This window comes from Hypanus sabinus, chromosome 9 (assembly GCF_030144855.1).
Source record: "Hypanus sabinus isolate sHypSab1 chromosome 9, sHypSab1.hap1, whole genome shotgun sequence".
Classification (NCBI taxonomy): Eukaryota; Metazoa; Chordata; class Chondrichthyes; order Myliobatiformes; family Dasyatidae; genus Hypanus; species Hypanus sabinus.
Window position 1 is genome coordinate 139,873,459 of NC_082714.1, and position 26,212 is coordinate 139,899,670.

Sequence of the window (26,212 nt, forward strand, 5' to 3'; positions counted from 1 at the left end):
TCTCAAAATAACTACAAAAAGGTTACTTAGCTAAATGTAAATTTTTTTAAATCTATTTATTTATTGTGTGCACTGACCATTTCTGAAGACTCAACTGTTTTGATATCCTGCAATCTCTTTGCCTTTTTTCTCCAACTTTATAAATTTTCCCTCACCAGAACCACCCCACTAGCTGTATGATTTATTTTATAACCATATCTACAACTTTTTCATTAATATACCATCCCAGCCTGATGAATGAAGCAAATTCTAACAGAACAACTCTCACGTTCCCCAGAACTGATGTCCCATGAATTGATATTTATTTCTCCAAATCCAATCTTTGAGCCATGAATTCATTCCATAATCTTATTTATTCTATGCTATTTTGCGTGTGGCTCAGATAGTAATCCAGAGGTTATTGTCTTTTTACTTGAGAGCCTATCTTGATATTTCCTTCAACAGAACTTACAGCTTTATCCAATCTATGTCAATCTATCTCATAGATGGTGATTTGTAAGAGTACTGCTTACACCTGAAGTTACTGAAAAAGGATGATCAGAATCAATTCAAGGATTTGAATGATCTGGAAATTCTGTACTGGGTAATTAAAGACCAAAGTAACATGCCTGAACGACTGGCATCCTGTTGCACTCAACTCAATAATAAGCAAAATGCTTTAAGAGGCTGTTCAAGGACTACATCTGCAGCATGCTACCACCCAAACTAGACCCCCTACGATTCGCCTACCGACACAACCAATCAACAGACAACCCAATAGCCACTGCTCTACATACTATCCTTACACATCTGGAGAAGAAGGATGCTTATGTGGGAATGCTGTTCTTGGACTACAGTTCAGCATTCAACACTATTATTCCATCCAGGCTCGACAGGAAGCTCAGAGACCTCGGCCTTGACCCTGCCTTGTGCAGCTGGATCCTGGACTTCCTGTCAGATCACTGGCAGGTGGTAAGAGTGGGCTCCCTCACCTCCACCACTTTGACTCTCAACACAGGAGCCCCTCAGAGTTGCGTACTATGTCCCCTCCTTTACTCCCTGTATACCCATGACTGTGCCGTCACCTACAGCTCTAATCTGCTAATTAAATTTGCCAACAACATTACATTGATTGGCCTAATCTCAAACAATAACGAGGTGGCCTGCAGGGAAGAAGTCATCTCTCTGACACAATGGTGTCAAGAAAACAACCTCTCCCTCAATGTCGCAAAAACAAAGGAGCCCCTGTTGACATCAATGGATCTGGGGTTGGGAGGGTAAACAACTTTACCCTCGGCATCCACGTCACCGAGGACCTCTTGTGGTGTGTACACACCAGTTGTGTGGTATAAAAGGCATACCAGCCCACCTTTCACCTCAGATGGCTGAAGAAGTTTGGTATGGGCCCTCAAATCCTAAGAACTTTCTACAGGGGCACAATTGAGAGCATCCTGACTGGCTGCATCACTGCCTGGTATGGGAACTGTACCTCCTTCAATCACAGGACTCTGCAGAGAATGGTGCAGACAGCACAGTGCATCTGTAGATGTGAACTTCCCATGATTCCGGATATTTACAAAGACAGGTGTGTAAAAAGGGCCCAAAAGATCTTTGGGGACCCAAGTCACCCCAACCACAGTCTATTCCAGCTGCTACCATCTGCAGCATAAAAGCCAGGACCAACAGGCTCTGGGACAGCTTCTTCCACCAGGCCATCAGACTGATTAGCTCATGCTGATTTGAGTGTATTTGTAAGTTACATTGACTATTCTATTTATTATAAATTACTATGATCGCAATTGCACATTTAGACAGAGACGGAACTTAATGGTTTTTACTCCTCATGTACGCGAAGGATGTAAGAAATAAAGTCAATTCAATTCAAGTCAATCAATTTCTTTGCAAGGTGGAAGAACAGGAAGAGAGTGCACAGGTACTTCACATTTCAAACATGGTGTTACATGGATTTCCAAGTAGGGCTCAGATGTTTTCTGACCTTTGTTAACAGAAAAAGTGCATTTAAATCACAAACCTCAATGAAGTCCACAATCAGCACTCATTTCAACCCTGAATGGGGTGGAGGAGAGATGGGGAAAACAGGGGTGGTGCTGGGTTTGTGATTGGATTTGTACAGGAAAAAGTTACAAGTTTCAAAGTATATTTATTATTGTTACGTACCCCATAACTAGGTGTCTTACCAGCAAAGACAGAAGTGTCCGTTGGAGTCTGGTACTATTTTCAAAACAGTGTTTATTAGTAAAATATACAAATCAATATCAACAATGCAAATATACAGATAATACACATTAGCAATACTAAACCTAAAAGTGTGGGTATAATAATAATCAATAATAAACAAGCTCTATCGTTGTCTAGGGGATAAGGAATTATCATGGGAAAGTATAAAGTTCAGTTCAGTTCATGTAGGCTGAGGTAGTTGTTGGTTCTTTTGTTGTAACCGTTGGGGGGGGGGAGAGAGAGAGAGAGAGAGAAAAAAAACAGTGACAGCTCCAGTCATTCAAGCCTTCCTTTACTTTCTTGATCCATCGATGTGTTGTTATGACCCCTCTGTCCTTTAGCTAGACCGTTCTTCCGTGGTGGACTTGTTACCCAGGCAACGGTGGACACACACATAAGCCCCCACCGGCCTTGCTATAACCACTGTGAGTGAAATTGACCGATCCGTTCGGTCCCCGATGCCCCACACTTTCTCGTGGGTTTCTGATGCTCACTAGTGTGTCTCCTGGTGTGTCTCAGGGGTGTCTCCCCAGACCTCACTTTTATCCCTACTCACGGGGTCTCAGGTGTCAATCAGTTTTGAATGGCTTAGCCCATCAAACCAGCCCACTCCGGCTGTCCACTGAGGAATTTTAATAAACAGAATAGTACCAAGTAAACAGCCCTCTCCGGAGCCGTGAGCCTTACAGGAGACATAATATGGTCTCTCTCTCCCGGTGTTATCTCGCCCTTGTCTGAAGCAAATGTTCCAGTCCCAATATGTTTTCCTCTTATCTGTGTGTGTCTCTCTCTCTCATTCTCATGAGCAGTGCGGTAACAGTAACAGTTTGTGATTCTCCCAGGGGAGGGGGACATGGGCAACCTTACACCCTTCTGCCCATCAGAGCTGTTCATCCTTCGTAACATTATCAAAGATTGTATAAATTAGACAACCTTAGATTTGTTCGCTTACAGGCAGCCTAAAAGCATTTACAGTGACAGATGCATAAAAAGTGCCCAAAGGCTTACTGGGGACCTGAGTTACCCCAACCATAAACTGTTCTATCTGCTACCAGTTGGGAAACAGTACTATAGCATTAAGGCCAGGACCAATAGGCTCTGGGACAACCTCATCCAACAGGCCATCAGACTGATTAATTCATGCTGATACAATTGTATTTTTAAGCTATATTGACTGTTCTGTTGTATATCTTCCTGTAATACTATTTATTACAAATTAATTTGCACATTCAGATGGCGACGTAACACAAAGATTTTTACTCCTTGCATATGTGAAGGATGTAAGGAATAAAGTCAATTCAAAGCAAGAAACCCAAAAGAATCCAATTAAAAAAAATAAAGATCAACACCTGATGCACAGAGAAAGAGGAAAAAATAAATCATGCAAATAATAGAAGTGAGCAATAACATTCTGAACTAAAATGAGTCCTTAGATTCAAATCCTGGAGCAGCCTGGAATAGATGCAAAGTCCTAGTATCAGTTCATGGTATTAGTGGGCATGGAGCACAGCAGCTGGGACAGTCTTCATAGCCACAGCACCATGGACAGAAGAATGAATATCGTGGGAAAGCAAGCAAAATCGGCTGTCACCTCCAATCTTGACACTGTCTTTTCAGTCTATCCGGGCCGGCATTTAAATTGACGAAACAGCATCTCGTACCTCACACTAGGATCCAGGCATTGCTGCAGTGAAAGGCTCCAGGCCTAGACCATTCCACCCAGCCAAAGCCACTTTCGATTTGATTTGTAGCCTAGAGCAATCCAACCTCGCACCCGGGCCAGTTTTGTACAACATTGAAGCACCCCTGCCTTGACTTCTCCTCTCCAAATAGCTCGTTCCATCAGCGTGGATTCTGCAATGTACTGGCATGGTTCATCCCTCAAATTCACTTTGAGTTTGCTCATCTCTTCATTGTGAGCAGTGATAATTTATCATAATCTACTTCAGAAAAAGTGTTATTGGTAATGATTTTAGTCAATTTTCTTGCCTTTGAAACTACCTGTGAGCTGTTGCATGCAGTCAATAGCGCCATCTTAAACCAGAAATGTTGGAAAAAAGAAATGGGGAAGAGACAATAAGAGCTGGAGGTGGAAGAGATGGTGAATGCTGGTGTCTGGAGACAGATGTTAAGTATGCCTGTGGGAGATAATGAGAGAGAGTGGTGGTAGAGTGAAAGATATATTGTGGGAGCTGGGGAAGGGTGAAGAGAGAGAGAGAAATATCCGGTGTGTTTCAATAAGTGGGTACCATGACATGTAAATTGCATAATTTTATTTTATTTGTGGATGTAATTGTAAGTAAAATGATACTGTTATTTCAAGTACGGTACTAGCATTGATATGTATTTTAAGAGTTTAATATTTTGAGCAAATTCGTGAGCTCTGTATTGCCACTAAATTTTACATTGAAATTACTAAGTTATATTTTCGGGTTTTGTGCTAAATGGGATATTTTCTTGGAATACCACGCACTGATAAGTGGAGATATTTGTATGTGAGCTTTATTACATTTGAATTACTTTCTGAAGTTTTAGAATACAAGCTAGCTAAGCAGATCTCAACATGCTCGGCACACTTAGCTGCTATCATTTTACAATTAATGTACCTAAATTTAGATTTGTGTAGGTACCTTCTCCTTAGTACTGTGAGATTTTGACGGAACTTTTAGGCTCTAAAGAAACATAACCTGAACATATGTTGATGCTCCAAAATATTACCTTTGCTCTATCTTCTGAAGAAATTTCCGGCCTTTCTCTGTTGTAAGTTAGTTCAAAAGTACTTGCTCTCTTTGTTGTCTTTCACACTCTGGTTGTCTGCCCTTTTGGTTGTGATCTTACATTGATGCTGTTATGGTATTGGATTTTTGAACGTGCCTGCAAGAACAGAAATCTCAGGGTTATATATGGTGACATATAAGTACTTTAATAATAAATTTACTTTGAACTTTATTTTAACCCCAGGTAGATTGGTCACACCTTTGTTGACGAAGCAGTAAAGTCCCGATCCATCTATTTTTAGCTTTTGCTCTTTCATCTTCAACTTAAAGGGAAAAGATGATTAATCAATAAGCGGTCTTTGCTCCTGCCCATTGTCTTCCATTTAGAATCTTTGCATTCTTTGCTGTTTTTGGTTAAGTTGTGAATCATATTCTTTTAGTTATTGTTGTAGCAGTAAGCATAACAACACCAACTGGGCCTGTGGAGTTCGCGTGGCCAAACATGAATTTTATCTAAGTGAAAAAAAACTTAACTTCCAAGAACTGAAAGTCAAGTACAAGGCATGAAGGCACTTTTGAAGAAACATGCAAATAAATACATGCTGTATGTGAGGTCAAATGTAGCGCACTATGAGGCTAGATAAAGTATACGGGGGAAAAAAAATGTTTGAAAGAAGAGCTTAAGGGTAGTGGATGCTGTTAGAACAAAAGATGCGGCCATAACTTAAATATTGGAGAAGCTCTCTTCACTTGATATATGAATACAGTACAACCCGAGCACACCTTTTAACAAAAGTAGATTTTGTGAAGGAAGCTGAAAGATTTAAAAAGGTAAAGGATGCTGACAACTTTAGTCCCTTCAATAGTTTGTTTTTGTAATGGCTTGATCTCAATCTCAAGTGGCTTTGTGGGGAAGGTTTACCCACAGATACTTGAAATCTGAATGACATAAGGACATTCTAGAAATTTTTCAAGATAGTAATCCCATGCAGTCAATGCTGCTCTCTTATACAGACACACACTGGGTAAAATTTACCATACCACAAACATGTTGAGAACTGTAAAACACAATTTGTTACTCATCAGCAGGTTCATAAGCCAAAAATACTTTCGTCATTTGTTAGTCAGCTGAACAATTATCTTTATTTCATGGATCCATCAAACATCAAATGCCTCAAAACCCAAGCTACTAATATTCACCAACAAAACATACAGTGTTTGTTTTTGGCTCGGGGCAATTCATTTGTTTACTCTAAAGCCCAAAAACAAACAAACATTAAGCTCCAGTTAGTCTGCTAATGAACCATGGAATAATTAAAAATTTATGAAGTTCACCTGACTGGAATCCAGTGAAGACATCAGTATAAGTTTGTTCAGGCAAAATCTTTAAGAAAGTCAGGGATATAGTAAAGCAGCAATCCAAAAGAACTTCATTTTTGTATGAGGTTAACACTAACAATATCAAATAGTTTTTTTTTCTATGTGACATCATAGAAGTTGACATTGGCACTATTCTTTTCCCAGAATTAGGAAAAGAAGAATGTTTGGCCACCACAACTACAGTGGATGAGGATGTCATTGCTATTTCAGATACAATACAGTCAGAAGCAGGACATTATAATCAGTACTGGGGAGCTTAATAAATTAGGCTAACTGTATCACTATTTTCAACAAGATTGCAATTACAGATTGGAAGTTGTCTTGAAACACTTGGCTTTTGAAATGTTGAGAAGACACAAAGGAGACTGCAGTTGCTGAAATCTGGAGGTACAAACAAAATGCTCAGGAACACAGTGGGTCGGGCAGTATCTGTTGAGGGAACTGGACAGTCAGTGTTCCAGTTTGAGACCATTTATCAGGGCAGAAGTACTGAGAAGCTGTTGGTTGTGTAGGATCTGGGAAGGAGGGTGATTACTAACAGTGCATTTGTTAAAAGTAGACGGTTCTACAAGTAAAAAGTTTCAATTTTTCCATTTTCACCTTTGTTCCTTTTTAAATTGGTAATCAGCAGTACACACAGATTGAAGAAAAATTGATAGTAAAACCCATTATCACTCAATATATGATAACATACTTATAATGTGGTCTATCACCATGTTGGATCAGTAATGTCAACAGCTATTTACAAGAGACCTGGAGTATCAACATAAATGAGTCGGACTCCGTTAGTATCTGCTCTACATAAAATGTTACATGCACCTTCTGAATTGCAATCTCCTGTAGGAAAATGAGATTGGATAACTATATGTCACAGAGCATAGCAAAGAAAGATGTTTCATATTTTTTCCTGCGGAAGCTATATCTTGCAGCAATAGGTTATTAATCCATTGTGAATAATTTCAACTAGTTTTTGTTTTCCATAAGAACAGCTGGTAATTAACATTTTTAACTTTTATCTTCTGCTGTAACCTTTCTAATAATTCTTTGGCTTTCCTGTTCCTTTTCCAGCAAATTACTGGTTAAGTATTTTATACAGGGAGTTGTGTGTGCCTGGAATGCGTTGCCAGGGTGTCAGTAGAGACAAATATATTAAAGGCATTTAAAAGGCTCCTAGGCACATGAATGTGCAGTGAATGGAGAAGTATGTACTTTGTGCAGGCAAAAAGAAAAAGTTTTAATTACTAGTTTAATTAGTTCAGCACAACATCATGGGCAGAAGTATATTTCTGTGCTATACTGTTACTTATATGTTTAATATGGGTCAAAAATAATAAAGTTGATCAGTTGAACATGCTAGTTAAGTGAAATGTCTACTGTTAGCTTTTTCTTCTTTCTTATTCTCTAATATATGTGTGCATATGCAAAAATGAATGTAGTTTAACATATAATTTGAGAAGATTGACAATGATAACCAAAGCATAATTAATATTTTTCAGACAGAAAACATGATCTTCCACAAATTCTTCAAACATGCAGCAGGTTATGGATTTGGTACACCTAATGGAATAATTGTTTCAAATTTCCTGAACCATTTAAAATATAAAAGACATTTTTACAAGTACTTCAGGTCTTCTGAAGCACTCATTTGAGTTTGAGGATAACTTGCTCCTCCTCAATTGGTGACCAAGTTAATGTGGGGATTGCACACTCTACTACCGGTGGCACAGGAAGTGACTGACAGGATGGATAGATGGTTGGTGACGAGGTGTGTTCTTTTTCCATTTACCCTGGGTTACTCAGGCCTTTTGAGGCACTGTCTTGAAGTTCTCAATGCCGTCCTAAATGCATCATTTCCACATTGATTAGCTATGGTTAAAGGATTTCTAAGAGACATTGGGAATATTGCATTTTTCAAGGAGGATTTACCATATAACCATATAACAACCACAGCACGGAAACAGGCCATCTCGGTCCTCCTAGTCCGTGCCGAACTCTTAATCTCACCTAGTCCCACCTACTCGCACTCAGCCCATAACCCTCCACTCCTTTCCTGTCCATATACCTATCCAATTTTACCTTAAATGACACAACTGAACTGGCCTCTACTACTTCTACAGGAAGCTCATTCCACACAGCATCACTCTCTGAGTAAAGAAATACCCCCTCCTGTTTCCCTTAAACTTTCGCCCCCTAACTCTCAAAATTTTAAATACCTCGATCAAATCCCCCCTCAACCTTCTACGCTCCGATGAATAGAGACTTAACTTGTTCAACCTTTCTCTGTAACTTAAGTGCTGAAACCCAGGTAACATCCTAGTAAATCGTCTCTGCACTCTCTCTAATTTATTGATATCTTTCCTATAATTCGGTGACCAGAACTGTACACAATATTCCAAATCTGGCCTTAACAATGCCTTGTACAATTTTAACATTACATCCCAACTTCTGTACTCAATGCTCTGATTTATAAAGGCCAGCGTTCCAAAAGCCTTCTTCACCACCCTATCTACATGAGACTCCACCTTCAGGGAACTATGCACTGTTATTCTTAGATCTCTTTGTTCCACTGCATTCCTCAATGCATTTACCCTGTATATTCTATTTGGATTATTCCTGCCAAAATGTAGAACCTCACACTACTCAGCATTAAACTCCATCTGCCAACATTCAGCCCATTCTTCTAACCGGCCTAAATCTCCCTGCAAGCTTTGAAAACCCACCTCATTATCCACAACACCTCCTACCTTAGTATCATGAGTATGAGAACATCTTTGAATGTTCCGCCTTCCCTGTTAATTTCTTCCTGTTACAGTGCTCAGAATAGAATACTTTAGGAGTCTGATATTGTGCAGGCAAAAGACTTAACCTGCATAGTGGAGCTGACTGTGTCTACTTGGACTCCCTTGCTGTAATTGCTGGGAGACATGCCAATGATGCTTCATTCACTTGGGAGATTTTGCAGAGATTGCATTAGTGGTATCTTTCTCATGCCTTGAAATACAGTTTGTGGATAGACCAACTCTCAGGGGCAAAAAAAAGGGTGTAGGGGTCACTGCTGCTAATAGACTGTGAGTTTGGTGTTGAGCTTGAATGTTCTTCAAGCACCCAGCCAAAGGTTGTATTGATGCAATGAAAGTAAAGTAGATGTCCATCTTTTCTGTCTGTTGTCACTGTAATGTGGTTCCCAAGAACTGGGAAGTGGTTTATCATCTCATGTTTTGCTTGAACCTTAATTATCAGATGGCAGTGTTGGATTAAACATCATATTGGTAATGGACTGTTGCAAATGTTTAGGAGAGACTCATATGCAACAGTGAAAATAAAACAAGCTGAAAATAATTTGCATATTAGCTTCTGTACATGCCTAGACACAAGCATTATGTCCACAGTGCAGCTGAACTATTGAGGTTGGGCTGATGCTAGTTGTGGATTGATCAGCTTTCTATTAGTCCTAGATAAGCTGCAGTCCCGCATATTTAAATATCTTGATTCTCAGATGAAAAGAAAGAGATTTTTTTATTATTAGAGAAGCCTATCCTGTGGACTAAAGAGCAGTGAGTAATTCATTATGGATGGAAGAGAAAAGTGCTTGGACTCAATAGCTAATTGTACTATCTACAATGGGAAACCGAACATCATGAATAGCTGTGATGCTTCACTCCTGGATGAGCTCAATGCCTCTTTTGCCTGTTTTGAAAGGGAAAGTAAAACTACACTTGTGCAAATCCCTGCAGCATGTGGTGACCCTGTGATCTCTGACTTGGAGGCCGGCATCAGAACATCTTTCTAGAGGGTGAACCTTTGCAAGATGTCAGGAGCTGATGGTGTACCTGATAGGGCTCCGAAAAGCTGTGCCAGCTAGTGGGCAGGAGTAGTCAAGGACATGTTCAATCTTTCACTGCTACAGTGAGAGGTTCCCACCTGCTTTAAAAGGGCAACAATCATACCAGTGCCCAAGAAGAACAGGGTGAGCTGCCTCAGTGACTATTGCCCAGTTGCCCTCATATCTCAAACAAGAGAAAATACGGAGATGCTGGAAATCAAATCAATACACACAAGATGGCCAGTATAGTTGGCTATAGTAAAGAGTATAGTTGACTTTTTGGGCTGACACACTTCATCAGTTCTGAAATGTCAATTGTACTCTTTTCCATAGATTCAGCCTGGCCTGCTGAGTTCCTCCAGCATTTTGTGTGTGTTGCTTGCACTCATTTCTAATCTACTGTGATGAAGTGCATTGAGAGGTTGGTCATGCCTAGAATCAACTCCTGCCTATGCAAGGTCCTGAACCCACTGTGGTCTGTTTATTGCCTCAATAGCCTACAGTGGATGCAATCTCACTGGCTCTCCACTCAGCCTTGGATCACCTGGACAATACTAATACCTACATCAGGCTGCTATCGATAGATTACAGCTCAGCATTCAGCACAATCATACCTTCATTTCTAATCAATAAACTCCAAAACCTGGACTCTGTATCTCCCTTTTCAGCTGGATCCTTGACTTTACAAAGGGACTGTGCAGATTGCAGCTAACATCTGCTCATTGACAACACTGGCACACCTCAAAAGTGCATGCATAGCCCACTGCCGTACTCTTTATACAGCCATGATTGTGTGGCTAGGCACAGCTTAAATACCATCTGTAAATTTCTGATGATACAATTGTTGTCAGAATTTCAGATGGTGTCGAGGAGGCATATTGGAGTGGCATAGATCTCTGGTTGAGCAGTGTTGTTGCAACAACCTTGAACTCAACGTTAGTAAGACTGAGAAATTGATTGTGACCTACAAGAAAGCAAAATTGAGGGAACACACACCAGTCCTCATCGAGGGATCTGAAGAGGAAAAAGTGAACAGTTTCAAGCTTGTGCATGTCAACATCTCTGAAGAACTGTCCTGGGCTCAACGTATTGATGCAATACCAAAAAGGCATGACAGCAAATGTATTTCATTAGGAGCTTGAGGAGAATTTGTAATTCACCAAAGACACTCGCAGATTTCTACTTATGTACCATGGAGAGCATTCTGACTGGTTGCCTCACTGTCTGGAAAGTAGGGGCCTCTGCACAGGATTGGACAAAGCTTTATAAAGTTGTAAACTCATCTGGATCCATCTTGGGCACTGGCCTCCCCAGCATCTAGGACACTTTCAAAAGTTGTCTCAAAGTGGTGGCATCTATCATTAAGGATCCCCATCACCCAGGACATGTCTTCTTCAAGGAAGAGATACAAGAGCCTGAAGACACACATTCAGAAGCAGCTTCTTTCCCTCCACCATCAAATTTCTGAATGGGCAAAGAACCCATGGACACCATCTCAGTATTTTTCCTCTCAGTATGCATTATTTACTTAATTTTATTATTTAACTATATATATATATTTTTTTAAAATTATATATTGCAATTTTGCTGCAAAACAACAAAATTCACCGTGTGCCAGTGAAGTTAAATCTGATTCTGATTTCTCTATGTTATTGGAATTTCCCACATATTGAACCCCAGAAGGAAGACTTTGGCAGCCAACTGAAATTACACAAATTTAGATAGGAAGTGAAATTCGTTAGGACTGATATTCCATGAATGTTACTTCTTCCAAAGCTAGGTATTATGCCTTGAAGAAGTATTCAACTCCCAACCCCTTTGTTCACATAAAAGAGTATTATAATCAGGGATTTTGATCAATTTAACTGAGAATTTTTATTTGTGAATCATGTGATCCTTTTTTCACAGCAGAGCCCGTAAAAACAGGGAAAAATGTTACGCATAAAAACTAAAAATACTAAAACCGAAATGTCAGCAGTTCAAAACTATTCACCCCCCTTTGCTTAGTATTTAGTTTAACCACTTCTCGCAGCTATTACAGCCGGTAGTCTCTATTAGCTTTGCACAATGTTAGGAAACTGGAGATGGAGCTCGATGACCTTCGTCTGGCCAGGGAGAGTGAGGAGGTGATAGAGAGGAGTTACAGACAGGTGGTCACATTGGGACAATGGAGACAGACAAGTGGCTTACAGTCAGGAGGGGGAAGGGGAGGAGTCAGGTACTAGAGAGTACCCTTGTGGCTCTACCCCTTTACAATAAGTACTCTTGTTTGAGTATTGTGGTTGGGGGGGGAACATCCTACCTGGGGGAAGCAACAGTGGCCGTGTGTCTGGCATAGAGTCTGGCCCTGTGGCTCAGAAGGGTAGGGAAAGGAAGCGGAAGGCAGTAGTGATAGGGGACTCTATAGTTATGGGGTCAGACAGGTGGTTTTGTGGACTCAGGAAAGAAACTCAGGTGGTAGTTTGCCTCCTAAGTGCCGGGGTCCGGGATATTTCAGATCGCATCAAAGATATCCTGCAGTGGGAGGGAGAACAGCCAGAGGTTGTGATACATATTGGTATCAATGACAGAGGTAGGAAAAGAGAAGAGGTCTTGAAAAAAGACCACCGAGAGTTAGGAAGGAAGTTGAGAAGCAGGACTGCAAAGGTAGTAATCTCGGGATTACTGCCTGTGCCACGCGACAGTGAGAATAGGAATAGAATGAGGTGGAAGATAAATGCTTGGCTGAGGGATTGGAGCAGGGAGCAGGGATTCAGATTTCTGAATCATTGGGACCCCTTTTGGGGCAGGTGTGACGTGTACAAAAAGGACGGGTTGCACTTGAATCCTAGGGGACCAATATCCTGGCAGGGAGGTTTGCTAAGGCTACTGGTGAGAGTTTAAACTAGAATTGTTGGGGAGTGGGAACCGAACTGAAGAGACTGGGGAACATGAGATTGACTCACAAATAGAGAAAGCTTGTAGACACTGCGAGAGGGAGGATAGGCAGGTGATAGAGAAGAGACGCGCTCAGACCGCAGGTTTGAGGTGTGTCTATTTTAACGCAAGGAGTGTTGTGAACAAAGCGGATGAGCTTAGAGCGTGGATCAGTACAGTTTAGTCTAAGAAGTATATTACTGTATTTAATAACCATCTAAGACCTATAGTGGATGTGATTTCAGTTTCTGGCATTTCTTAAAAGCAAATAAGTATCACATGGCCAGATAAATGCAATTGATCCATTATCTTCTTAAGATATTAATTACTGGAGTATTTAATTCTGTCACCATTAAGGCATTTCTTAGACCATCAAATTAACCTTCTTGAACTTTAAAGACAGTCATAAATCTGATTTATAGCTCCATGTCCTGCAGCACTCTGCTTCATGAGGGGAACTAAGGGCAGCTCTGTGGAATGCTTAACATTCCATCAGGAAAACAGCACAAAAATTATCTTAAACATCATGATCCGAACTTGTTTCAGGTTTCTTTGTGTGTTGTTATGCTTTTGCATTTTATTTTTGTTGCTCATATACTTAACTGGCATAAATGTAATAGTCGAAAGCTTGCTCCATTTTGGAGTGGACTAGAATTATGTGGTGGGTTTTCCATTAAGTGTGCTATCTGTTATGGCATACTTAAAGAATAATTATTACTCCTGAAGAACACTAATGTGGTTAATTGGATATAATCATGTCTGAATGATTATTACTAGCCTCAGACCTGTCTTATCAGTTGGCTAACAGAAACTCCTCCAGTCCCATTGGAAAATAATTCTGGTAAACACAGCTTTCTCTTGTAATGCAGAATCAACCTGTTTGTTTCTTGATGTTCTTTGCAGTCCCAGAAGACCAGGACATCCTCTTCCAAAGCTTTCACAACAGAAAATCCTGTCATTGACCTGACTGTGGAGCCTCTGGAAAGTAGTAAGGTATCTCCAAGTCCAGCAGACGGCTTTGTTTGTGAGGGCAGTATTGTGAAGGATACAGATGGAATCCCTCAGTACCAGGTAAAATCTGTTTAAAAGCATAGAAATACAGGTAGATTTCATATATTTATGCAGCTTATACATAGATGGACTTGCTGAGAGGATGCATCATAAACTTTAGGGTGGATAACAATGTACCACTAAGGTCTTTAATTTCTTTTTTAATGTACTAATGAGGCCTCAATTGCTGTTCCTAAATTCCATGTGTACATTTCCGCTTGTGTATTAGAATCAAATCTGATAAAACTCTCTGTCAATCATGATCTTATTGAATGAGCCTTATTGCAGGCTCAAGGACCTTAACTTTGCTCAGTACAGTTATTTCATGACACTGACATTAATCTCACAACAACCTGGTCAAGATAGGACACATTACATGTTGTAACTTTACTAATGAATATTTTGAAATTATACTACAGAAAAATCTCAAACCATTTATCACAATACGATAAAACCATTTCATTGACTTTCCTACAAAAAGTTTTAAGTTTAAACCGTTGCTTTTAAATTTCTACTTGAAATAGAGAAAAATTGATTTTAGTCCTCATGGTAAATATTTGGTAATATTTATGCATAGTAATTTCAAGAGTATTGTTTCATGAACTTTGGCTCATGGGCTGAAAGGTAACTAGGAGAGGGCAGAGGTACAGGAGTGATGTTTATGAACAGTTTGAGGGGGTTGTGTGACTTACTCCTGTTCCTAATCCCTATCTTTGCAATGGTGCAAAAATGTTGTTCATTATTAATAAATACACTTGCTCCACACAGTTTAACAGTTTTACCAACCCCAGCCTTATATTAAGCTTTAATTCTTGAAACAGAATGTTTTGTGGAAACTTTGTACTATTACAATTACTGCCAAGTGGGGAACTTTGTCGCAATGGATGGAAGAATTTAGAGCAAAGTAAAGGGCTAAAATAATTTTGTTTTCATATCAGTATAATCATTCAATCCATTTTATCACAAATATAGATTTGAACAGTCTTTCCAGAAAACTAACAACCCATGTGCATCCGTCAGAAAATGGATTATTTGAAAGTATTTCATATTTCAACAGATTTGTATTAAGAACTGGTATCAATCAAAATCAGTTGTTATAGTAGAGTACTAATTTCTCAAGACTGAATTGAATAGCATGATGGTTAGGGACCATAAAATTTTATGGTCTATAAGAGCAGGGGCAAGTTTGATCCAAAATTGGCTTGATGATGGGAGTCAGAGGGAGATGGTGGAAGATAAGTGATTGGATGACTGTGCCTAGTGGTATTCTACAAACAGTGGTGCAAAGACCTTTGTTGTATATAACAAAAGTGAATGATTTTGATGTGAAGGTAGGAGACATGATCATTAAGTTTGCAGAAGATTAAAAGGGTCATGGAATTTTTGATAGTGTGGAGGCTAACACTATCACAGGCACATAGTTTTTTGTATTCTTTCTTCTAAAAATTATGTATAATTTGTTATCTTCTGAATGCTGCTTAAAAAATGCTAAGTGCATTTTAGCGTTAAGTAATCTAACTGGTCATATTATTGCTAAAGTGTATTGATTAGAGTTGTACCTCTCAGAATGGTTTTGGATCTTCTCTGACCAGGAACAAAGCTGTGTCAAAAGATACATATACTGTTGTGTTTTGGTACTTCAAAACATTAAGCTAATTCAAAGAAAATACAGGAGTCTGATACATGTGCAATTAATGTATTTTTACATATAACCTGTAATTTATTATTTAAACTAAGAATAATGCTTATTCAAACAATATACATACAAGATTACTCAAATATTGAAATATCAAATACATAACATTCCTCTCTATTTAACTATAAACTCCAACTCAATTGAGGATGCATCTCAACTATATAGACAATATACTATATAATACAACTACTATATACAGACATACACACATAGTAAATTTTGAAATTGTCCCATTCAGGCCTATCGATTTAATTGTTAAGAAGGAATTCTTACTCTTGTGCGATAACATCTTTCCTGACAAGGGGGTCACTCTTCTTGGCAGATGAGACCTGTGGCTGTGAAACCATCTCGGGTTCTGGGACTTTCTCTGTGGTGGTTGTAGGAATTGATTCTGAGACTGCAGGAAGTGGTTCTGACAGCTCTGGACACCTTTCTTCTCCTTTTCTTTTTCTTCTAGTTTGTGCATCTTGATCTTGGGAAGGTCCATTTAGTTTACTGGAGTATTCTCTGTATACTTCTATTGCTCCATTTACGATCTGATCACTCCTCTTCGTTTCTGCATCCACAAAAACATCTGATGAATCCTCTGTTTTCCTATCTCATTGACTCCTTTCTGTTTGGCCTTCCATTCATCCAGCTGGGCTTTGGTCTTTGCATCTACTTTTTCAAGCAGCTTTTTGTCTCCCACTTGAAGTTCATGCAACAACCTTAATGCAGACAGAGTAGATTCTGGTTCTTTATATTCATAAAAGCAGAATGCTTACAACTTTCCTGAAGCTTGTTGAACTCTCTTCCAAGATAAAGCCAAGCCATATTTTGCAAGTAACTACCTGATTACATATCAAAAACTTTCTCCGATACGTTGCACATGAAAACTGTTGTAGTCAGACCACTGCTTTCATCACTTTCATGCTTCCACTGAGCAGCACGGCCCTTCCTTGGTCCAATATGCTTTCCAACCAGAGGCGCAGAGGTCAGCACTAACATCTGTGTCCTCTGTTGTGCAACAGTTCATGGTGTTCAGCATGGAGACAGTTGTTGCATCATCCAGTACCTTACTTAATTCACTTTCAGTTGACTTCATTACAGGGGATGTGGCATGCAAATGGTGGATGGATCTCCACTCAAGTTGTAGTTGTCTCAGCCAAGTATGTCCCCACAATGTTGATCCTTCTGTTTTTACCACATACAAGTTCATTGTGGCTCGTTGGTTGTTGTATTTCATTGTTACAGATGTCATTCCCACAGGAGTTATCTTTTCTCCAGTGTAAGTTCTGAGCTGGATATCTGCAGGCTTCAGTTTGGTATCTTTGATATGCCTTTCAACCTCATTTTGCAGAATGACTGAAACAGCTGAACCAGTGTCTAATTCCATTTTATTACATTACTAAATCTCAAGGCTACACAATCCTGTGTCACTCTCATCATTATCAGGTTTTCTATCAACAACATGCAGAGTAGTGCTCTTTTTGAAATGACAACTTGACTTTTTAGTGATTCCTCTTCTGTGTGCAGTCCATTTATTTTTGTCTGCTTGACATGCTCCTTGTGTGTGACCTACTTGATTGCATTATTTGCAAGCTTCACCTTTAAGTCTCCTTTTATTTGGCGTATGTGACCCCTCCCCCCGCCACACCACTAATGACGTTTGTTCGGCTAATCCAGTTTCTGTTTGGATGATGCAATTTTGTTCATGCTCACTTTCTTACCTGACTGCAACTCAATTGTGTCTCTGTCTGTGGTTTCCATTGAAAAAACTATTTCCATTGCTTGTTTGAATGTAAGCTGTGCTTCAGTTAGGAGCTGTTTTTGAAAGCTTTCTTTTGACATTCCACAAACTAAGCGATCTCTTAACGTATCTTCAAGCCCATTACCAAACTGACAATGCTCAGACAATCTCTTCAATTCAGCCATGTACACTGAATTCAGCTCTTCTTTTTGACTTTGCTTATGAAACCTAAAGTGTTTTTCAATTAATATTGGGTTTGGTTCTAAGTATTCCCGTGTTACTTTTGCAATAGCAGCAAAGCTAATTTCTGATGGTTTGTTTGGAGAAAGTCAAACTTTGAAGCAAACTATATGCCTTAAACCCAATGCGCTTAGCAAAATTGCTATTTGTTTCTCATTTGCTATTTATTTGTTTCAAGATACTGTTCTAATCATTCAGTATACATGAGCCAAGTACCCATCATGTGATCAAACTCGTCAATCTTTCTGATGTAGCCAGCCACTTCTGATTTTTTTTAAATGATTATTATCACCCGGAACATATGAATCTGTGAATTCCTTCATTTCGCTTTCTGAACCCATACTCTAGCTTTCTGATTTAAAATAAACTCGATCATGTCTTCCCTTCCAAAGACTGCCTCTCCACGTGCTGGGCTGCGCAAAGCGTTTCTTTTTTAACTTCGAACGTCTCGCTGCACGTGAACTGATCGATAGTCTTCTTGGGTTCATTTTAGAAATACCTCATCGTCGGTGTTATGTTTTGTAACTTCAAAACATTAAGCTAATTTAAAGAAAACATGAGTCCAGGAATGCAGGTCTGGCTTCGAGTTTATTTTAAGAGAAGCGTGCATGTATCATATGATAGTGTAATGATGTATGCAATTAATGTATTCTTACATGTAACCTGTAATTAATCATTCAAATAAACAAGAATGGTTAATCAAACAATATATATCAAAGTTCAATTTATTATCAGAGTGCATAAACGTCACCACATACAACACTGAGATTCTTTTTCTGCGGACATACTTAGCAAATCTATAGAACAGTAACTGTAAATAGGATCTACAAACTGTGCATATGCAAATATAAATAGATAGCAATAAATAACAAACATGAAATAACAAGTAAACAGTCCTTAAAGTGAGACCATCGGTTGTGGGAACACCAGAAGTAGGATGAGTGTAGTTATCCCCTTTTGTTCAAGAACCTGATGGTTGAGTAACTGTTCTTAAACCTGGTGGTGCGAGTCCTGAAGCACTTGTAACTGATGTACAAAATTACTTAGATATTATTGAAATATTAAATACACAACCCTCCTTCCTGATTAGCTATAAACTCCCAACTTAATAAAGAATACATCTCAACTATATACACACAATACTATGTAATCCATCTACTATATATGGACATCCACAGCATAGTAAATTTTAAATTGTCACATTTAGTCTTAACCGTGGTGGTTGTAGGAGTTGACTCTGAGATTGTAGGAAGAGGTTCTGACAGCTCTAGACACCTTCCTTCTCCTTTTTTCTCTCTCTACTCATCCCTTTCCTTTTTGACTTTCCTCCTCTCTTTAACACCGTTCTCTTTCTTGTTCACATTCTTTCTCTCCATCTCTTACTTCCTTTTTCTTCTAGTTTGTGTATCTTGGCCTTGGGAAGGTCCACCTAGTTCACTGGAATAGTCTTTCATTAATCCTTCTATTGCCCTCTTTACAATCTGATCACTCCTCTTGATTTCCTCATCCACAACATCCTCTGATAGATCCTCCTTTTCATATTTCCATTCAGTCCTTTCTTTTTTGTCTTCTATTTATCTGACTGGGCTTTCTTTGGTCTTTGCATCTACTCTTACAAGCAGCTTTTTTGTCTCCTGCTCGAAGTTCATTTAATAACTTTAATGCACACAGTTTTATAGTTATCTGAACGTTTGTATGAATGACAGTAGAGTAGCCTAAACTTGGATTTCCTAGAGAGTTAGAACTAGGAAAGCTCAGTAAAACTTAACAATAGTTTATGCAAATCTTTTTAAACCTTTTTATGTTTGTCTTCTGCTGCTAATGATGGAAAGCAAGAAGTATTTTATGTCTGAGTAAAGTGCACCATGGCAATTAATTTCTTATTGCAAGTTAGTGGAAATAATGAAAATATTAGCTGCATTGAATAATCCTTTAATTGCCATTTTGGTATATTGTGGCTAATGATGCAGCTAGTACTGCATAAGATCCTTTCACTGTGTAAAATGGAGACAGAGTTGATTCCTGCCTCCACCAGTACTACTCTATGGTAAAGATATTTGCGGATGATCTTCCGGTAGTCCCCATCACCCTATCCTCCTGGTGTCATCGTGGGGATAGGATTCCCCTTGACCTTACCTACCACCCTATTAGCTTCTGTATCTAGCACATCTTTCCCTATAACTTATGTCATCTACTATGGGATCCTACCACTAAGCACATCTTACCCTCTCCCCATTTCTCCACTTTCCGCAGGAATTGCTCTCTATATGACTCCTTTGTCCACATGTCCCTACACACTGATCTCCCTCCTGGCACTTACCCCTGCAAGTGGGACAAGTGCTATCCTGTCCCCTATACCTCCATACCTCCTTCCTCACACCCATTCAGGTCTTCAGTAAGTCCTTCCAAGTAAGATGATACTTCACCTGAGAGTTTGTTGAGGTCATCTTTTGTATCCAGTGCTTCTGATGCAGCTTCCTCTATATCAGTGAGATCCAATGTAGATCGGGGGACTGCCTTATCGAACACTCCATCTATCACAATAGCTGGGAATTCCCTGTGGTCAACCCTTTCAAGTCAACTTCCCTGTCTCATTGCAACATACCATGGCCTCATCTACAACTACGAGGAGGCCAAAATCAGGTTGGAAGAGCAATACCTCATATTCTTTGTGGGTAGCCTCCAACCTGATGTCCTGAACACCAAATTCTGATAATTTCCCACTCCTCCGCCCTTCTCTCTTTTGATTCCCCATTCTGATCCTCCTCCTACCCTTTCTCCTCACCTCCCTTTGGTGCCCCGTCCTCTCCTATCAGATTGATCTTTCTTTAGCCCTTCACCTTCTCCACCTGTCACCTCCCAGCTTCTTACTTCATACTCCTCCTCCCCTGCTCACCCACCTTCTCCTTCACCTGTTTTCACCCATCTCCTGTCAGTTTTACTCCTTACCCCACCCCACAACTTATTCTGGTTTCTTCTCCCTTTGTTCCAATCCCGATGAAGGGTCTCAGCCCAAAATATTGACTGTTTCTTCCTCCCCATAGATGCTGCCTGACTTGTTGAGTTCCTCCAGCACTTTGTGTGTTGCTCAAGATTTCTAGCATCTGCGGAATTTCTTGTGTTTATGATTTCCAGTGGTCAACTACTGGTGGCAGTTCTCTGTTATTTTCACTTACAGATCCTGGGGTTTATTGATGTAGTTGATTATGTTGAACCCCTCTGGCCTCTTAGCCTGCTTTCCTTTATACTTGGTGGGTTTGAATGAGAGGCCATTATTAGAACTAATGAATAAATAAATAAATAGATTTGGTAATACAGCAGACTGATTTCAGCCTTAATTATTGGAAATCAAGGGATGCATTTTAGTTTGCTCATTTGCAAATATATAGTCTTCATGCATGAAATATGGGTAATGCAAATAGAATTCATTGTGTCAATTCTGTATCGTAAATAAGGAGACCTTTGTTTTTCTACTTCTGAGCATCTATACCTTCCTGCTCAATTTAACATAGGTGGAATATAGGCTCCTATATAAAACAAATATGAAGTCAGTGAAAAGTAGCTCGGGCAGCATTGTTAATTTGGCATCATAAAATATTTCAAATTGACATATTATTTTAAATGATTCCTTACAGTTGATTAACTTGGAAAAAATTTGGGATTCTGATTAGTCTAATTTTTTTCATCTTCAGGATGGCAAAGGTTATGGTATTGGGGAATTGGTTTGGGGAAAAATAAAGGGCTTCTCGTGGTGGCCGGCAATTGTGGTTTCCTGGCGCACACCTGGAAGAAGGCAAGCTGCATCAGGAATGAGATGGCTTCAGTGGTTTGGAGATGGCAAGTTCTCAGAGGTCAGTACAAAACAGGAGACAATAATATGAAAAGTTTCAGAATAGTTTGACGACTTTTTTCTTTAAAGATTAAAAGGTAAAATTTTAGGTTTGGTGAAGTTTAAATGCCTAATTCTGCTCCTATGCGTGCTAAAATGTTAAGCATAAACAGGTACGGCACTGTGCAAAAACCTTAGGCACATATATATAGCTAGGATGCCTAAGCCTTTAGTACAGTACTGTATTTGTCAGCATGTTTGTAAATCTGGTGGGAGCTAAGGATCTTGGGAATGGTGAGGGTGGAGCGCTGCATGGGAGGTGTGGGACTGGTGGCAGAGAAGGTGTGCTAGGGCAGATGGGTGGTTTGGGTGCAGACATACCCGGCCTTGAGACACCAGTGAAGGTAATTTTATTCCAAACAAATGGTTATTGATCATTGCAGAATTATTGATCTTATTGGTTATTGATCTCTGGTGCTTCCTGCTCCCTCCCTTCTCCCTGCCCTCTTCCCACTCTCAGTTCACAATAGAGTCCCATATCAGAATCGGGTTTAGCTGCACTTACATTTCATGAAATTAGTTTTTTTTTTGTGGCAGCAGCACAGTGCAAACATAAAATTACTAAAGTACTGTGCAAAGGATTTAGGCACCTTAGCTATACATATATATGCCTAAGACTTTTGCACAGTACTGTACATTCCTGCATGAGGCTGTAAACATGTGGATATAATAGGCTGGAAATTCTTTTATATAATAATGTTTTGTATGCCTCATGCTATGATTTAACCTTTTTCTACATTGTGATGTGCATTCAACTGTGCACATGATAGTGCTTTGAAAATTTGTGCCTGGTTCTCCATGTATATGATGTATAGACACGCAATGATCCCAATTACATGCAGTGATGCCAAAGGGAATGGGTGCCACAGTAACACAGTGGTTAGCACGACACTGTTACTGCTCATGGTGTCCCAGAGTTCTGAGTTCAATTCTGGCACCACCTGAAAGGATTTTGTACATCCTCCCTGTGGAAATCATGGGTTTCCCCTGGATGCTCTGGTTTCCTCCCACAGTCCGTAGATGCACCCGGTAGGTTAATTGGTCATTGTATATTGTCCTGTTCTTCGGGTTCATCAGGGGTTTCTGGGGTGGCTTGACTTGTTGCTAAATAAAATAAAAAGTATCAAGTAAAATTCATTTGTACTCTCAAAGCCATCAAATGTTAATCAGAAGGAAGCGGGCTGTAGTCAGTTAAAAAGGACCAACCATAACTAAGCAACCTGCAGGGAGCCAGAGGATTCCTGTTTATTTTTTGGAACTCGTTTGGAGTTCTTCCTCCCTCCTTTCTGATGTCATTCAGGGCCCCCATTACAAACTCCCCTGGGCCTCAATTCCAATCCTCTACTACTTGCGCAGCACCTCTCAAAGGACATAGGTAAACCCTCTGCAGTTCTATTTAAATGCAGCTCTTCAAGCACTGCAGAATTTCCAGGCCAATAGTTCAGAAGCAGGTTTAATATCATGGGCATATGTCATTGTCTTTGCAGCAGCAATACAATATGTAATAGTAGAAAAACTGTAAATTACAATAGAAATATATATATATATTCAAATATATAGTGCAAAAATAGGGAAAGAAAACAGTGAAGCAGTGAACATGTTAGAGGAGAAGAAGCTGTTCCTGAATCACTGAGTGTGTGCCTTCAAGCTCCTGTACCTCCTTCCTAATGGTGGCAATGAGAACAGGGCATGTCTTGAGTGATGGGGGTTCTCAATGATGGACGCATCAAAAGAGTGCCCTGAAGATATCCCAGATGCGATGAAGGCTAGTGCCCATGATGGAGCTGACTACGTTTGCAACTCTCTGCAGCTTATTTTGATCCTGTGTAGTAGCTCTCCCCACCCCCCACCGTACCAGATGGTGACGCAGCCAGTTAGAATGCTCTCCACAGTAAACCTGTAGAGATTTGTGAGTGTTTTTGGTGGCATACGAAATCTCCTCAAACACCTAGTGAAATATAGCCACTGTTGTATTTGAATTTCACTACAGAAAATTATTTTATTAAGAGTAATGTGGAGACTGAAAGTTACTTGTTGTCAATACATTATTGGTCATTTGTTAAAGAAGTCCCCTCACCTGATACATGAGTACACCCAAGTATAAACTGGACCAAAGAGGGGTAAATGTTTTAAATGATTAGAATTATGTTGGTAGATTTCAGATTGTAAGGAGGTTTAAGTATTGTCAGGTATTTCCTTGCCATACATTGCACTACAGTGTGTTCAAAATATATTCATCATAGATTGGAGAATTTCTCTTCTTTTGTTTTATTCCCCTGATCTTGGAGATTGTCCTATTTCCCTCTGACTGATCTTCAGATATCTGTAGTCTGTGGTTGAGTGTGAGCAATGCTTATCTGTTACAGAGTTATACAGCACAGGAAGGTTAGCTAGACTCACCACTTTCAATTTAACCTTTCTACCCTTCTTTATTAATCCCATTTGCCCTCAGAAGGACCTAAACTTGCAAATAAATAGCTCTCTGAAAGTGGTGAAGGTGCTGTCAGCTTGCCTTCATTGGATGGAACTTTGAGTACAAGAGTTGAGACAGCATCTTTCAGCTAGACAGGATGTTGGTGTGACCAACCCTGGAATATTGTGTGCAGCTCTGTTTTCCATACTTTGGGAAGGATGTGATTAAACTATGGAAACTAAAGAAAAGATTCACAGGGATCTTGCTGGAACTGGAGGCCATGAGTTATGTGAAGAGACTGAATAGGCTTGGACTGTTTTATCTGGAATGAAAAAGGCTGGTGGACACCCTTATAGATACTTAAAAAATCACAAGGAACATAAATAAGGTAGATGATCATCATGTCTTTCCCAGGAAAGGGAATTGAAGATTAGTGGGTATAGATTTAAGCAATACATACAATGCTGAAGGAATTCAGCCGGTCAGGCAGCATTAATGGAATCCATTTCCTATCCATGGAAGCTGTCTAGCCTGCAGAGTTCCTCCAGCATGTTGTGTGTGTTGCTCAAGATTTCTAGCATCTGCAACATCTCTTGTGTCTGCATTCTCTCGGCATAGATTTGAAGTGAGAGGGAAGTGATGTAAAAGGGACCTTAGGGACAAGTGTTTCGTACAAGTTTATGAGACGAACTGCTAGAGGAGCTGGTAGAGGGAGGTACAATTACAGAATTTTAATGACGTGTTTAAAAGGTAAGTTTTTGAGGGATATCTCAAATGCAGACAAATGGGACTACTCAGGAGAACAATTTGGTCAGTATGAGTTGGGCCAAAGGGCCTGTTTTCATGCTATATAATTCATTGATTCTGTTTTCCTATCACATGAGATCAGTGTTATTGATAATTTACTCATTGAAATGTATTTTAAATCCCATCAAATCCTCTGTTCTGTGATAATAACTGTGTTGGCAGTTTGGTGCAGGTATAACTAGTGACCTTGCTGATGTGATGCACAGTTCTTCTGCTGACCTAGTCTCTGAAGTTTGAGATGGACTTATCAGCTGTGATAGAACTCACTCCTTTGGTTTTCCAGGGTCAGTAGAAATGCTACTAAACAATATCTAGTGTTTTTTCGTTGTTGAATATAAGGTTGGTTCAGGACATCCCTGTGCAGTGATGATGCAATAACTTGCAGTTTGGAATAAGAGTCGAAGAATGCATATCTGTTCTTAAAAATGTGCAGTTTTCAGAATGCTTTGGATGATTAACATTTTTGTACCTTCTTGTTTTCAAGGTTTCTGCTGACAAACTTATGCCTTTAACTGCTATTAGCCAGTATTTTCACACATCTGCATTTAACAAGCTGGTTTCTTACAAAAGAGCTGTGTTCCAGGCTTTGGAGGTAATAAATTTTAAAACTAGGAATGCATTTGTCGTATTGAAGTCTTTTGGACTAATTATGAATGCTTTTCTTTCTTCAGAAGTTAGATAGTTTTGTTGACTTAGTTTGAAGGTCAATTTTTCAATCAACGCTGGTGGGGAATCATAGATTCCCAGCTCTTGATCTTGAATAAAAATTCAAATGCTGTAGGTCTAGTTTACTTTTAATGTTTAAGTGATAATGAAAACAGAAAATAAAGGAAATACTCAGCAGGTTAAGTCGCACCTTTGGGAAGAGAAATAAAGTTAATATTTCAGATCAAAGATCCTTCATCAAAGTAGGAATTGAACTCTGGATTGATGGTTCATTCAGATGCTCTGTGCCCTAATAGTTTTCCTTAGTAGTCATAATAAAATTGTCTTCTGAATTCTCATTTTTTTAAAAGAACTTTCACTCCCCTAAAATATGGAAATGTATAATATAAATATTTACAATTGCATGACCCAACATGGGAATCTGTTTACTAAATTAGTTGGAATCGTATAGCTACTGCTTGGTGTTAAATTTAATTCAATAATATGAAAAGGCCAAATTTGAATGTGATGGTGTGCGATTTCCTAGGGGTCCTCTTTTGTTTCCTGCAAGGCAGAAGTTTGACGGATCTGAATACTTTGTGGCCTTCAACACCTTTCAAATTAAGAATATGTTGTGTTCTTTACCAACAATTTCACAATATAGCTGTTGTCCCATTTTGTGCTCAGCAG

General features: G+C 39.4%; 1 protein-coding gene and 1 long non-coding RNA gene across 2 annotated transcripts in view; one reads left to right on the forward strand and one right to left on the reverse strand.

The window, feature by feature from the left end:
• dnmt3bb.1 (DNA (cytosine-5-)-methyltransferase 3 beta, duplicate b.1) overlaps nucleotides 1-26,212 on the forward strand; it is a 217,953-nt gene that overhangs the window by 121,912 nt on the left and 69,829 nt on the right. The window contains exons 6-8 of the mRNA XM_059980697.1: nucleotides 13,957-14,124; nucleotides 21,461-21,619; nucleotides 25,362-25,469. Of these exons, the coding sequence (XP_059836680.1) occupies nucleotides 13,957-14,124; nucleotides 21,461-21,619; nucleotides 25,362-25,469 (435 nt within the window). The remainder of the gene's footprint in view (nucleotides 1-13,956; nucleotides 14,125-21,460; nucleotides 21,620-25,361; nucleotides 25,470-26,212) is intronic.
• LOC132399859 (uncharacterized) overlaps nucleotides 4,869-26,212 on the reverse strand; it is a 96,099-nt gene continuing 74,755 nt past the window's right edge. Inside the window, exon 3 of the long non-coding RNA XR_009514122.1 lies at nucleotides 4,869-5,091. This is a non-coding gene — a long non-coding RNA (uncharacterized LOC132399859). The remainder of the gene's footprint in view (nucleotides 5,092-26,212) is intronic.